This window comes from Centruroides sculpturatus, unplaced genomic scaffold, assembly GCF_000671375.1.
Source record: "Centruroides sculpturatus isolate CEXI.00-Female unplaced genomic scaffold, Cexi_2.0 scaffold307, whole genome shotgun sequence".
Taxonomy (NCBI): Eukaryota; Metazoa; Arthropoda; class Arachnida; order Scorpiones; family Buthidae; genus Centruroides; species Centruroides sculpturatus.
Window position 1 is genome coordinate 208,281 of NW_019384520.1, and position 16,755 is coordinate 225,035.

At 28.5% G+C, this 16,755-nt stretch overlaps 1 protein-coding gene and 1 long non-coding RNA gene across 2 annotated transcripts in view; both read right to left on the minus strand.

The window, feature by feature from the left end:
* Positions 1-15,653, minus strand: part of LOC111622718 (ephrin type-B receptor 2-like) — a 48,112-nt gene extending 32,459 nt beyond the window's left edge. The window contains 1 exon segment of the mRNA XM_023365138.1: positions 15,151-15,653. Within this exon segment, the coding sequence (XP_023220906.1) occupies positions 15,151-15,628 (478 nt within the window). The 5' untranslated portion in view covers positions 15,629-15,653.
* A 147-nt stretch (positions 15,654-15,800) lies between these two features.
* On the minus strand, positions 15,801-16,215 carry LOC111622721. The gene is made up of 3 exons (XR_002756323.1): positions 16,028-16,215; positions 15,890-15,941; positions 15,801-15,811 (listed from the first exon to the last, which is right to left on the minus strand). It is a non-coding gene; the product is annotated as an uncharacterized LOC111622721 (long non-coding RNA).
* Between the last annotated feature and the right edge of the window lie 540 nt (positions 16,216-16,755).

A 16,755-nucleotide genomic window follows, 5' to 3' on the forward strand; every position in this document is an offset into this window, starting at 1 on the left:
TTAAATCTAGTTCCATTTATATTTATTTTCTAACAATATTTGAAATAATATTCACATGCAAAATATATAAATAAAAAAAAATTTAAAGCATTATGTTCCAATCCTGTTAAAAATATATCTTATGCTCTAGACTTCTAGCTTATATTTACCATGCAGTTCTACTGAATTAGATTATAAGATATATTTTAAATCATACTAATATCATCTGTTTTAAAATCTTTTTAATTACAAAAATCATCATCTTTTTATCTCAAAAGTAATACTCTTCGAGTTTTCTTGAATCAAAAATCCATTAATTTAATTATATCTAGAAAGTATGAATGGTAACCATAGGGTTACAAAATGAATTACAAAACAAACATTAAATACTCAATTACTCAAAAGGCAACATGTTAAAACAGTATTATATTAGAGTTTTCAAATGTTTAGTAAATTTTTTCATAACTCTAGATCCGTGTTATTTACTTTTTTAATCAAACTTTAAATGAATATGTAATTTAACTGAATATAATTCACAGTCTTCTATAACAAAAAGTGATGTTATTATAAAATCAAGAATTCAAGCCATGTCCACATTTTCCCCATTAAATATCATTGTGAGGCCTTCCAAACATTTACTTTAATAGCTAAAGCTGTCCAACAAGTAAAATACTAAAGTGGTCCTTAGATATACTTCTATAAAATAGAAAGGTTTGAAAATAAGAATATTTATCACCGAATTTTATTTTTCTGAAAATATTTTACATACTGATGGAAAAATTGATGTTAAAAACTGAAATTTTCAACTGGATAAAAATTCAATATAAACAAATTTAGATATAATAATTTAGAAANTAAATTTTAAGTTTTAAAAACATTAATTTTAATGTAGTTTAAAGTAACTGGCAAAATGGTATTAGGTTTTAATTCCTTTATATCTTTTTCTAAAAGCAATCTGTCTCTGTGAAGTAAAAAAAATACTGACAAGATTACGTTAAAAAAAAGGAAAAGAAGAAGAAAGAAACGGAGAATTCGTTTAGCGAATAAAATCAAAATCAGGTTATACGAGGTAGTGGCCAGTAATCATTGTTACAAAACATTAAACGATTGGTCATTTTAATCGTAATAAGTCACTAACAACAACGTTTTCTAATGGTTACTTTCTGTATAATAAAAAGAGTTTTTTCCTTAAGAAAAAAAGGGAAAGGCCAAAGAAAGAAAGAAAAAAAAATAATTCTAATGACCCTCCGACATTACTTTTACTAAAGGGCGGCGATGGAAAGAAAGTTTTTCTTCATTACTTAAGTTCTTCAGAAGAGTAAATGACAGAGAAAAATGTTACGTGGAGGCGGATATGCATCAATACAAAAATCGACCGACAAGACGGATGAAAAAAAAAAGATTTAAAATAAGATTGATAATGTCGGAGTTCCGGGGAGAGCGAGGTTTAGTGTCAATAATGAATCATCAAACAAATGTGTGTTAATAAGTCAAACGCGTGGCCGGAAAATGGAGAAATTACTGGATTCATTAAACATTTTAATATAATGATGAAATGAAAAGATACGACACAAACAAAAGAACTGGTCAGCGGATGATCTCGTTTCGCCCAAAGAATTTCACGTATTTGGCACACCTGGACACTACTTATCATGCAACTTAAAACTGCAGCTAAAAATCCAAGACACAACATGACAAATGACGGCGGGTCATGTTCCAAGGACATGAAGACTGACCGTATGTTTAAATAGCTTCACAGTACAATGACGTTGTAGCCATAAATCTTTTATCCTGAAAATATTCCCTCTTGTGTTTACGCTATAGCAAATAACGACCTCAAATTTGCACTGAACTCCAAAGTTCTTAAGTAAGTTAGGGTCAAAAAAACGATGGATTAAACGCCACTAATTAATTGCCGTGTGAACTGTTTAAAGAATGAATAAGTTCTCTCTAACCTACACCAGAAATTTATTATTTTTTAAACATTTCTGAAACGTGTACGTCGTCATAGAAAAAAATTCCTCGTGGCTGGCTCATTGTTTATTCATTCTGTAAATAGGTTAGTTACTCTTTCAATGAAAACCAAGTTTACAGTCAAGTATTTTTTATAAGTTATATAAATATAGAGTTTGTAATTTATATTCTAAATAAGTTTTCTAAAATATGGAATTGCTGGATTATTAAAATTTAATTAAGAGCGACTACATAAACAGGTAAAATTAACCAGTACAATATTTACAGTAACGGAGGGAATTATCTTTCACGAAATCGGTTAAAATTCTTCAACGTTCCTGGCAATGAAAAATATCGTTTTTGATGTTTCGAGCAGATAAAAGAAGAATTCGGCAGGTTGGAATAAGAAACTACTTCTTTCAAGCACTCATATTTGACAAAAACTTGAATTCTATGCAAGCTGATGGGCTCTTGGTCACAGCTGGACCTCGACTCTCTACAATAACTTTTTAGAAGTGGATGAAAGTGCTGCTTCCTCGGATGCCATTTCTTTGTAGCATTGTGTAATAAACATTTGTAGCCAAACTCGGTCCAATTACCTTTCAAATTGGCTCTAGAAGAACAAACGCGAAATCAGGCAAAGACCCATCATATCCGGATACAAGTTATAGCTTTAATTATGTAACGCTGACAGCCAACTTACTTCAATGCCGAGTTCATTGCCAGTCTTCTGAAACTGTCGACGACTGGACCTCCCACAGTGAATACTGAAAACACGTGCATAACCCAAAGATCTAATTAAACGTTCAGAAATATGAAGATTGCGAAGAGGGATACGCTCAAACGGTTTCCCCCGTTACAAGCAACTGGTTTCAATTAAAGCAAAACTCCTTTTCTTCAAACTCGAGTCGGTCTCTTTTGATGGTATTTCGTCCCCTCCAAAAATCCACCCCCGCCGTCTCTTAAGAGAAACTTTCCTTTAATGATCTCTACTCTTATTAATTGTGTACCTCCTCAATCGTCTCGGAAACTTTAGGCTTTTTTTTTTTATTTCGTTTTTTCCTTTTCTAGACAAGTAGGATCCGCAAATGTTTCCTACTGGATCCTTCCATGCCTCTAGTTCAGAAAATTGATCTTTTTATTTAGCTTGTTGCGAGAACTTACTTTTATAAGAAACTAATCAAAGGCTAAATTTAATTTATTAGTTTCTAATAGGGAAGGCTTTAATACATTTTTTTCCCTATTCTTTTTAATTTTAAGAAATTGTTGTCAATCTCGTATTTACATTATACATAACTAGTTCGACTACTAATTTTTCCCCCTCCATGAAATTATTTTTTCCCTGATTTATATAATAAGTTCTTTCTTTCAACTGTAAGAAATAATCATTAAGGATTTTACAAAAATCTTTAATGAAGTGAAAAATGTATATAGAAATAAGCGGAGAAGAACTTTTCGAATTACTTCTCACATTAGACAGCTGTTGCAATTATTTTTAAGTAATTACACAGGGTTTGATCACAAATTTCACAGTAGGCTACACCACTCGATCACTTTTTTTTTATACAAAGAATAAAGAAGGATTGTTACGTGTGTGCATTTTTTACGTAACGAATTAAAAACACTGGCAAATAATTTGTAAAAGATTTAATACCCATTAATAGCTAAAAAGTCTATATAATAAACTAGGAATCTTCCTTTATTTTTAGAAGTTTTTCCTAACTTTTGGACCTAGATAAGTTTATTTAAGTAACAAAGTGGAATCATTACGTGCAGAAGCACTATATCTCACCAGTAACAGCGACAGCGGATTGTTTTAGGAGGCAGTTTAATCCCCTGAACACTGTCTGGGAACGACCGTAGATCAACTGTCAGCCTAGAAATTTCGTATATACTTCCCTAAACTAAACTAAATTATAACTTGCCTTCAACGAAGATGAGTCTACAAATATAACTAAATAATTAGATACAGCAGAAGTTTGTTAACAATGTATTTCTTGTAGCCCCTGGATGTGAGGTTGGGCAAACGTCAAATCAACCAACAAAAACTTGATAAATATTTCGACAACACTCGGAGGTCAATTTAATTTATTTATACATATCTGAGATGTTGCCCTGTCCAGATCGCTACTGGATGTCGGTGATATCCCGTCGAGTTTTTGGAGGAGTTTTTTAAATCGAAATTAAAAGGGTTCTGTAGATATACGATAGGTGCCTTATTCAATAACATCAGACAATCGTGAATAAAGTATCGATTATACCAGAAGGAAGAATTACAATCCATTGATAGTTCCTACTTTCCAATAGGCATCAAATAAATAATTGAGTAGGTCTACTCCATTCGATTACACACGCACTTTTCTTGTGCCATGGTGAAGTTCAAACATTGATATTGATGTTTTATGCCATACTATATTTTTTCAAGATCGTTTTATATTTGATATATTATGCCCAGTCTAAGACGTGACAAAGCATTCCATTTATGTTTCGCTATTGGAAATGATGCACAAAATCCAAACAAAAATGTATCTGATACCCGGTAATAAATTCTATGGAAAACAATATATGCTTAATCATTTCCACGAAAGATTTTTATCACATTTTTTAGAAAAATCATTTTACTTTATCTCTACGGTCAATCTAAATTAACGTGAATGCAACCTGCACAAACGCCTGCTTTTTTTGTTTATTAAATGCTTCATAAACTTTTATTAATTCTACCCGAGATGTAACGTTTGCCAGTACATTTAATTACGGAGATTTTATTGTATTAAAATTTCCAAAATTCGATACAATCAATAACGACCGCTTCCAATAATCAAGAGTTTAACGATAATTAACCATTATGTAGTTAAAATGAATGATAAATACGAAGAAAATAATCAAATTTTTATGCTCTACAGAAAAAAACGAACCACTTAATTAACTTTTATACGGTATTTCATAGGCTAAAGTCTTCAAATAATTTAGTTTTTTTTCTTTTTCGTTTCGGTCATTATAATTATAACATTAAAGACGAAAAAAATAAACCAAATTGCTATTGTTCGTTTCCAATTTGAAGATTTTAAAATATTAATTTTCCGATTTTTAACGGGGTAAAAAATATCAATAAATTAGAAATTTCTATTTCAATATTGCTGGATGATATATCAGTCGTTTTCTAAACAAAGAAATGCACCAACCCGCTTACCTAACACACTTCTTGTTCGATGTTATGCATTTCTAAATCAAATAAATGTATAAAAATATTTTAAAATATTTCAAAAATTCACCCGATTTCTTTCGCTTTCCAGCGAGAATGAAAACTCGATTTAAGTCAATTTTTTCTCCACCGTAAAATCCGAGTGCCTTTCCATAATGCCACACGATAAACAACTCTGGAAAAGGAAATGATATCCTTTGTTTAGATATAATGTATCGAAACTATTCATTTCCTCTTCGAGTGTCGAGTAAAATTGGAACAAGATGAAACAAAGAACAGAAAAAAAGCGTCAATTGATATCATTTGAGATATATTAATGCACCCTGATTGTTTTTATTGAAGGTATCGTATTTAAATTTGAAGTACATTACAATAAATTTCAACGTTACGTTCAAAGTTTAAGCGGGAGAAGATTTAAAAAACTATTAACAAAGTATTAAATATCAGAAAAAGGGGCATTCATACATTTTCTATATACAGTACATACAATTTTATGTGAATTTTAAGCAAATTAAAATTTTCCTTTAAGTTATTTCTTATAAAATAAAGTAATAATAATATTCTTTTTTCCGGTATATTCAATACACTTTTGTATATGCTTAAGAAATTTTGAAAGGATTGAAAACGAAAGATTGATTATATACTGTACCATCGATTCTCACGGGGTAATAGTCCTTTTACTTCCTCGAATTGTTTATAAAAATCTATATATGTACTGTAAATAAATGATTTATAATATTATTTCTGCATAGTAAATAACTGTATCATATTCTGTACAGATATATTTCTTTATAATAATAAAAGTATTTTATAATAGAGTGTATTTTTCAATCTATCCGCTGTAATAACATAATAACTGAACTGAAATGGAAGGGATAAGATTGAAATCCTACGTTTTCTCTAAACTGATATAAAAGATTTCCAAATATACTAATAATATATACATTTTTTTTATTATATTTTTCAATTTTATTACTTAAAATAATATGTCAAAATATACATAAATAATTTGTTATTTGTATAGCTTATTAGCTTTTAGAAGAGAGTTAGTTAATCAATTCACTAAGGCTTCTGTAAGAAAAATCGAAATACTCGCCAGTATGTTTTGTTATTTGTTTTAATCATTTGAAAAGTTTCCGATCTTCATTCTGTCATACTGTCAATGAATTTCGAGGTTTTTATCTGGAATATTTTTAATTAAACTGGTGACAATAGAGTTGAAGCTTTTGAAAGATTATTAATTGTGTCAAACGATCTGGCGAATGGTGAAAAATCCCAATGGGTGAAAGTATGAATGTCTAATTTTGTTTTACTTGTTGAAGCCAATGTCTGCAAACAAGTAAGCAGCCTATCGATCGCTGCTTCACTTGTAACATGTTATTGTAAATATTAAATAAAGTTTTTTCCCCTTAAGACATTCTATCTCTCTCTCTAAGAACTTTATTATTAAAAATTCTCTCTCTCTAAAATGCTCTAATCTTTATGGATCGAGGGGGAGGGGAGGAAAAAAATGGATATTTTAATAATAACTAGCTTTAAAATTGAACTTGTCGAATTTGTTTTAATTTTTTCCAGCTTTGCTTTTACCTTAGCACGTGGTCCTATCCCGATAACAAGCAGATAAGAGAAACCAACTCAATGTCACTAAAACAATATATCACTGTAATGAACTGTCTGACTGTGAGCCTCTGCAAAACCCGACCCTTCCGAGAATGAATTATTGCTAGAGAGATAGGTGAATACCAAACGAAGCATTGGCAAACCATCAGTTTTTACCAAACAAGTCTGAACTAATTTTCGTATTCTACAACTGTAAACATTGGAGTATCGGATTTTATTCTCGACTTCGTGGATTATACTCGCTTATATACAGTTACAACTCGACTTTAATGCGTAAACAACGATATATTTTCTAGGTTAAAAACGTGTCTAAGAGGAGAAATCGTTGGAGGAATCTTTAAATAATAACAATAAAACCTATTACATATTTTATAAAATAGGAAAAGACTTCCGACTAACTATATCCATCATCGAATTATAAGTTCATACTGTCTCGGTATCGTATAAATTGTAGGAAATCACGAAAGAAATTTTATGATTCTATGATTTTGTGAAAAACTCAATTTTTTTATAGACTAGAAAAACAATAAATACTTAGCTGAAGTGCGATAAATCAAATGCCAGTGCTGAATTATTTCATCTCGACTTGCGCCTGGCTATTTTTTGATATTATGAGCTCAGAAATAAATATTTAGCTCTGTCGTCGCCTCTTGGACGTGTTTAAATCACATTTATTTGCTGAATTCTTTTACTTTTTTCCCCCTCTACTAAAGAAGACATGACACAATAAAGAAGGTAAGAACCTTCGCCATTTTGTAATTAACCGCTCAAACAGTATTCTTGCTGATAAAATATACTTTAAAAAATATTATATTTATTAATTAAGTAATAAATAGAAATATATATAATAGTAATAGATACGAAATTAATTAAATTTATTTAAAAATTCGAGTTTTTATTTCCAATTCTAAGCATACTTTTGTAAAATATTCTTCGTTTAAATTATCGATTAGATGCTCTTAAGCGTTGCTAATTGATTCGAATGCAATTTATTATCTCTGTCATCGTACCTACTTATTAATCTAATTACTAATTTATTTAAATAGTTTATCGAAAATTCATAGAGACGGATGTTCGATACACAAATCCCATAATTGTTTCGTTTTACAAACGGATTAATTTACTGATTAAAACCACGTTTAGAAGGTTTTTAATACCTGTTGGGAGCGGATTAAGTCGAGTTTTGCATTTCATTAAGCCTATTACACATCAAGAATATCAATCGGATCTTTGAATGTATCTACTTATCGATCGCGGCACCTTAAACCTCCAGTTTTTTCCCCTCTTATTTAAACCTCTACCCGACGACGAAACGAGTAAAAATTTCGCTTTAAATAAATTATTAATATGAAATTACTTTATTTATCTTAAAAAATACGACCGTGTGGATTGAAAAAAAATATGAAAAAAAACTTAATTATTTGTGAAAATTCAAACGAACGAACAGAAAAACTAAGCGAATTGTAGCGAAGTTTGCATCAAGAAACAGAAAGTAATTCGCGAAACACGCTTTTTCTTTTCTTTTTTTAATTTCTGAAGGTTGAATATGAATAAATTATGAAGCATTTAATTTAAATTAAACCTTTTCATCATTTATTCATTCAAAGTTTCAAAGCATTCTCACTTAATTATCTCGAATAAATCTGCCAAAAGATAATTTATAACCCATTTCGACTGAAGTATGATGGCTCGAATCTTTGCCAATGGGAATTTTAGAGTGGAGGAAATCCAATAGAAATCTATTTCATGTATTTCTCTTAATATATCAACAGTTTCTGAGATATAATAACAGAGTTTATATTTTAAGTAAACTTTAATAAAAATAAAGTTTTCGTTTAATATTCAACCCCTTAAAAAAATCGGAAATCTTCTGAAATACAGTACAGTACATTAAATAATGTAAAAGAGAGTCAGGAAAAATTAAGATTTTTACTTAAACATTATATATATATTTTTTTCCATCTGATATACTTGATGAATAAAATATTTGAGTCCACTCTTTATTTTTTTTTACGTTTAATTTTGATATAAAGATTTATTTTTCTCTATAATCATACAAGATCTGACTAAATATAGCTTATGTTGCTTTTTTTTTATCTGAGAAAAATTCTCGTACGATTCGAGAATATTCAGTAGATAAAGCCTTGAGGCCTACTGTTCGTGTTGCAGAAATAGCAATTTTTCTTTGTTTCAACGTGACTGATGATTTTAAAAATTCCAGATAACTAGTTGCTGATTTTAGAGCTGGATTTTATCTGTTTGCTTATATGTTGATCAAATTTGGCCAGATGGACTACACTGGACTCTTATCATCGACATAGTTTGTCAGTCGGGTACATCGGCAGCATTTTCAACATGTTACGAGAACCTTATCGAGAGGACCAATAAATTTTTCTTCTTCGCTAGAGGAAGAAAAAAAAAAAAAGAGAGAGAAAACTCGGCATACTTCTTGCTTTTTAAATAAACTTATTCGAACATTTAATCTGGCGAATATATTTCACTTTTGTTTTGTAATTTAACTGTAAATTATTAGACTTTAATGAAGATTTTAAGTACCACCAATAACTAAAAATGAACTGAAAAGTATAAATTACAATTAACAGGTATGCTTCAAAAGAATTAATCAGTTTTTTAGTAATAAAATGTGAACTTTAACTATGCTGGAAAGAAGTAAACAATCTGCTTTTGTTGTAACAATTATATATAAGAAAAAAAAAAGTCAAATTCTACTCATCTGGGGTTTACTTTCAAGAATAGAATAATCGGGCCCTATTATTATGTATAATCTGTATTATTAACATCTAAAAAAACAATGCCTATGTAAACAGGTGGTCTAAAAATGCAAGAATTTAAACTGCTTAGTATTCAAATAATACATAAAAATAATTTATTTAGTTTAAATACAGTATGATAATGCTATACAGTTAAGAATCTTCCCACTGATTCCCTAAGACTAGTATCCTGCTAGAATATATACAAAAAAAAATAAAAATAAAATAAAATAACTGATGAGGTAAGTAATAAAAATATATGCAAATATCTGTTTATAAAATAACTAAGTGTAAACGTTATGAATATTATTTAAGAGTATATTTTACTAGTTAACAACTCGAATTTTCATTAATATGTGATAGCCTTTTCCACACACCAAAAAAAAATATATAAAAATAAAACTTTTAATAGAGTCAGTGTGTAAACAATACTTAAAAATGGAGCCTAAAAATACAAATATTAAAAACTGGTTATGCAAATATTATAATAAGAGTAAGATTTAATAACCCAGACTATCTAAAATATGCATGTAATGTATATACTCACACATACTAAAAGGTATAATAATTGAATGGATGATTTGAATAAGCAAACAACATCGAAAGTATAAAGTCCTGTAGATAAATCCCGTGTCAACAAAAAACCAGGATAGGAAAAAATATATACTGTATATATATTTGGTCCTAGGTGGTATCCGAACACACGTACCACGGTAACAAGAAGCAAAAAAAAAAAAAAAACTGATACCTAAAAACAGAGCTTTCTTCACACGGATATGTGGTTTACATACTAGAATTTATATTTTTGAGTGTTATTTTTACACTTGGAAGTCATTTTTAAGTATTATATATATAGGAATTTTGTCTTTAAATAATATTAACATAATGATATTTTGATTTTTATGCAGGCCTATAATTAATAACTTGTAAAACTATGCGATTTCGGCAGCATGATCAGAAGAACAATTATGAAAATGTCATGTTATTTTTCAGATATCAAATTTAAAATAGTTAATTATATAAAAAGAAAAAAAATTAAGACACGTTTAATTTTTAAAGACAAGACAAACAGAAAGAAAAATATGCTGTCGACTCGGTGTGTTAGTGATTTCACGAAATTTAAATGATCAAAACATAAATAAAATACGTCTGTCAGAACTCCTATGGAAGAAAAATCCATTCTTCCCGAATCATGTTTTTAATATTTCTAAACTCTCGGATGATTTCACTCAAAATAAAAAAAAACACGAAGAATGTAAAACTTAACTCCGCTATTCAAAAATCTCCAACAGAAACGAAATCAAAAGCATAAAAATTTACAGTAGAATGTCGAATATCCATAAACATAAGTCCATAAAAAATAACCCCAAGCTCCAACGTTTCTTACTTGGAAATTACTTGTATGTAATAAAAAAAATGTAATATAAAGTCTCCGTTAACCATTACACCTTTGACAAAATACAGAAATAAAGTAAAAAAAAAAAAAATAATAAATAAAATTCTTAAAATGGTTTTTTTGGGCAAGAGTTTATTATATTGTTAAATTAATGGTGACTGTAGATGATGTGATATGACTTAAAACCTAGGAAATAATCTCTTAATATATAATAATAAAATATATATAAACTAACCGAATTTTTCACATCTCTTACACTATGAAAAAAACAGATATATATGTTACGGGATGTCCAAATAATTTTAATATCTTTACAGGTTACATTCACGAAACAATTATTTATTAAAACATTCTTACGAATGTCCTCGTAATTTTAACGTTGAGAGATGTTTTGAATTAATTTCTGACATTATTATTAATATATCTATCAGATTTACTCATTTTTTATTATATAATTTTTAAAAAAATTTGCCTTTGATGTAGATAAATGATTTTTCATGTAATAGTGACATAAATAAATTCTATCACTCAGTAGCGAAGTTTGCATCAAGAAACAGAAAGTAATTCGCGAAACACGCTTTTTCTTTTCTTTTTTTAATTTCTGAAGGTTGAATATGAATAAATTATGAAGCATTTAATTTAAATTAAACCTTTTCATCATTTATTCATTCAAAGTTTCAAAGCATTCTCACTTAATTATCTCGAATAAATCTGCCAAAAGATAATTTATAACCCATTTCGACTGAAGTATGATGGCTCGAATCTTTGCCAATGGGAATTTTAGAGTGGAGGAAATCCAATAGAAATCTATTTCATGTATTTCTCTTAATATATCAACAGTTTCTGAGATATAATAACAGAGTTTATATTTTAAGTAAACTTTAATAAAAATAAAGTTTTCGTTTAATATTCAACCCCTTAAAAAAATCGGAAATCTTCTGAAATACAGTACAGTACATTAAATAATGTAAAAGAGAGTCAGGAAAAATTAAGATTTTTACTTAAACATTATATATATATTTTTTTCCATCTGATATACTTGATGAATAAAATATTTGAGTCCACTCTTTATTTTTTTTTACGTTTAATTTTGATATAAAGATTTATTTTTCTCTATAATCATACAAGATCTGACTAAATATAGCTTATGTTGCTTTTTTTTTATCTGAGAAAAATTCTCGTACGATTCGAGAATATTCAGTAGATAAAGCCTTGAGGCCTACTGTTCGTGTTGCAGAAATAGCAATTTTTCTTTGTTTCAACGTGACTGATGATTTTAAAAATTCCAGATAACTAGTTGCTGATTTTAGAGCTGGATTTTATCTGTTTGCTTATATGTTGATCAAATTTGGCCAGATGGACTACACTGGACTCTTATCATCGACATAGTTTGTCAGTCGGGTACATCGGCAGCATTTTCAACATGTTACGAGAACCTTATCGAGAGGACCAATAAATTTTTCTTCTTCGCTAGAGGAAGAAAAAAAAAAAAAAAGAGAGAAAACTCGGCATACTTCTTGCTTTTTAAATAAACTTATTCGAACATTTAATCTGGCGAATATATTTCACTTTTGTTTTGTAATTTAACTGTAAATTATTAGACTTTAATGAAGATTTTAAGTACCACCAATAACTAAAAATGAACTGAAAAGTATAAATTACAATTAACAGGTATGCTTCAAAAGAATTAATCAGTTTTTTAGTAATAAAATGTGAACTTTAACTATGCTGGAAAGAAGTAAACAATCTGCTTTTGTTGTAACAATTATATATAAGAAAAAAAAAAGTCAAATTCTACTCATCTGGGGTTTACTTTCAAGAATAGAATAATCGGGCCCTATTATTATGTATAATCTGTATTATTAACATCTAAAAAAACAATGCCTATGTAAACAGGTGGTCTAAAAATGCAAGAATTTAAACTGCTTAGTATTCAAATAATACATAAAAATAATTTATTTAGTTTAAATACAGTATGATAATGCTATACAGTTAAGAATCTTCCCACTAATTCCCTAAGACTAGTATCCTGCTAGAATATATACAAAAAAAAATAAAAATAAAATAAAATAACTGATGAGGTAAGTAATAAAAATATATGCAAATATCTGTTTATAAAATAACTAAGTGTAAACGTTATGAATATTATTTAAGAGTATATTTTACTAGTTAACAACTCGAATTTTCATTAATATGTGATAGCCTTTTCCACACACCAAAAAAAAATATATAAAAATAAAACTTTTAATAGAGTCAGTGTGTAAACAATACTTAAAAATGGAGCCTAAAAATACAAATATTAAAAACTGGTTATGCAAATATTATAATAAGAGTAAGATTTAATAACCCAGACTATCTAAAATATGCATGTAATGTATATACTCACACATACTAAAAGGTATAATAATTGAATGGATGATTTGAATAAGCAAACAACATCGAAAGTATAAAGTCCTGTAGATAAATCCCGTGTCAACAAAAAACCAGGATAGGAAAAAATATATACTGTATATATATTTGGTCCTAGGTGGTATCTGAACACACGTACCATGGTAACAAGAAGCAAAAAAAAAAAAAAAACTGATACCTAAAAACAGAGCTTTCTTCACACGGATATGTGGTTTACATACTAGAATTTATATTTTTGAGTGTTATTTTTACACTTGGAAGTCATTTTTAAGTATTATATATATAGGAATTTTGTCTTTAAATAATATTAACATAATGATATTTTGATTTTTATGCAGGCCTATAATTAATAACTTGTAAAACTATGCGATTTCGGCAGCATGATCAGAAGAACAATTATGAAAATGTCATGTTATTTTTCAGATATCAAATTTAAAATTGTTAATTATATAAAAAGAAAAAAAATTAAGACACGTTTAATTTTTAAAGACAAGACAAACAGAAAGAAAAATATGCTGTCGACTCGGTGTGTTAGTGATTTCACGAAATTTAAATGATCAAAACATAAATAAAATACGTCTGTCAGAACTCCTATGGAAGAAAAATCCATTCTTCCCGAATCATGTTTTTAATATTTCTAAACTCTCGGATGATTTCACTCAAAATAAAAAAAAACACGAAGAATGTAAAACTTAACTCCGCTATTCAAAAATCTCCAACAGAAACGAAATCAAAAGCATAAAAATTTACAGTAGAATGTCGAATATCCATAAACATAAGTCCATAAAAAATAACCCCAAGCTCCAACGTTTCTTACTTGGAAATTACTTGTATGTAATAAAAAAAATGTAATATAAAGTCTCCGTTAACCATTACACCTTTGACAAAATACAGAAATAAAGTAAAAAAAAAAAATAATAAATAAAATTCTTAAAATGGTTTTTTTGGGCAAGAGTTTATTATATTGTTAAATTAATGGTGACTGTAGATGATGTGATATGACTTAAAACCTAGGAAATAATCTCTTAATATATAATAATAAAATATATATAAACTAACCGAATTTTTCACATCTCTTACACTATGAAAAAAACAGATATATATGTTACGGGATGTCCAAATAATTTTAATATCTTTACAGGTTACATTCACGAAACAATTATTTATTAAAACATTCTTACGAATGTCCTCGTAATTTTAACGTTGAGAGATGTTTTGAATTAATTTCTGACATTATTATTAATATATCTATCAGATTTACTCATTTTTTATTATATAATTTTTAAAAAAATTTGCCTTTGATGTAGATAAATGATTTTTCATGTAATAGTGACATAAATAAATTCTATCACTCAGTATAATAATTCACAATGTACACATTTTTAAAAAATATTTTAAATCATTAATAATATTTCTTTTATTTTTTAAAAAAAAGCATGATTTTATATTTAATTTCTAGTTTTTTTTCCCGTATATTAAATAGGAAAATAATTGACACGATGTAAATTTTCATGTAGGCCATACTCCAAATTTGAAATCTGCCATTATTTTTAATTATTAAGACTATGATATACAAATTTATATCATGGATCTATATAAAGAAAAACTAACAGAATAAAAATATGTATTTGAATTAAAAAGCAGAATATTTTTCAGTAGAAAATAATTAAATGCACATTTTTAAAGAACTAAATTTAACTCATAATTATAGTCTCTCGGAAATTAAATATTTAATCGTTTTAAATTTTAATATATTATACACAGTGTATGTTCTTATATATATATATATAAATAAAAAAATTCTATACATTATATCATACCTTGACAGCCCTGTCCGAGTGATTCATAACCGGCCATGCATTTGCAACCTCCAGAAGGTAAAGTCCAATTGCCATCGCCTTTACAAAGAAGTCTCGGCGTGTCCACAATGGCGGCATTGGCAACACACTGTCCTTCAGCAGGCACTATAGCAGTCACTTCTTTTCCGGTAGGTGTAGAGGGAAAATATGCAAAATTCCTAGTTACGTTGGGGCAGGTAACGTAATATATCTTAATAGCAATCAGAGACAAACAAGCACCTTGGTCTCTAAATGCGAAATAAACGCCTTTCTTTGTAATCGGTATACTTCTGGTTTCGGTGTTAATGATCACTTCGCTAGTTGAAGTAAATCTTCCTTCGTCGGCTGCTATCCTGTCGATGAGTTTATAAGATTCTGGTTCCCATGGTGGGGGCTCTTTTGTGGCCGCATCAAATTCGTAATATAAAAGAGAAAAAGTCTCCTTGCACGACAGAGCCATACCGGGAAATAGATTACAGTCTCTCATGCTAAATTTCACTTCAATATACATTCTATTTGCTTCACCCCGCTCGATGAATGGTGTCCACAGCCAATTGTTGACGTTTGTGTACGCCACGTCACAAACCACGTACGATCTCCAGTTGATACCTATTTGAAAGTTGGTAAAGCTTTCCTCGACCCACTGAAAGAGAAAATTAACAAAATGTTAGGTTTTCTACCGTTAAAATTTCTACACAAATCCGCCTATTATAAATCTTACACAAGTTCTTTTTTCTGTGGAGGTTGTTTTTTTTAATACAGATTTCCCCCTCCTATCAATGAATATAGTTTAATTGCATTCGTTTTAAATAGCACGCCTAATATAATTTATTTGATTAGAAAGAAACCGACCACTTACAGATTAGATATCTCAATGACAGTTATACCAATTTATTTTTCCTTTTGACTCAGCGCTATATTATAAGGATTAAACACACTGAAGGAATTACTTCCACTACTTAAATCTGGTTCTCATTAAATCTAAACATAAATTATAGACATATTTTCTGTTAGTTTTAGATCAAGTAGCCATTAAGTTCTCAATAATTAAACAAATTTGAATTGCAAAAATAATTAAAATTCCAGAAGAAATATCGACAAGAAAACAAAATAAAATAAATATATAATGAACTTTTAATCGTTCATTCCTTATCAAAATTCGATTTTTGAAGAAACAAAATCGACATGATCGATCGCAGGAGTAACAGAACACCGTAACGACACTAATATATTAACTGTTCTATAAAAAATTCATACAAACTACCGNATTTAGAAAGGAAAAAAAAAAAAAAAAAGACTTTATTTCGGAAATAATAATAATAGTAACAGTAAAATTTTGTAAATAAACAATAATGATGAAAGCAAAATGGATGCTGTAAAGGATTATAATTAATAATTATCGCCATCTAGTTAAATAATAACTGTAAAGTATAATTACATACAGTTAATTGTTAACTGTATTATATAAAGACTTTTTTAAATATGTAAATAAAACTAATTAGGCTATATTTATTCAGTTTGTAAAAATAAAAGTCGAATCGAACCAACGAGAAATGGTGTAAAAATTTCTCCAATTTCTCGGAATAT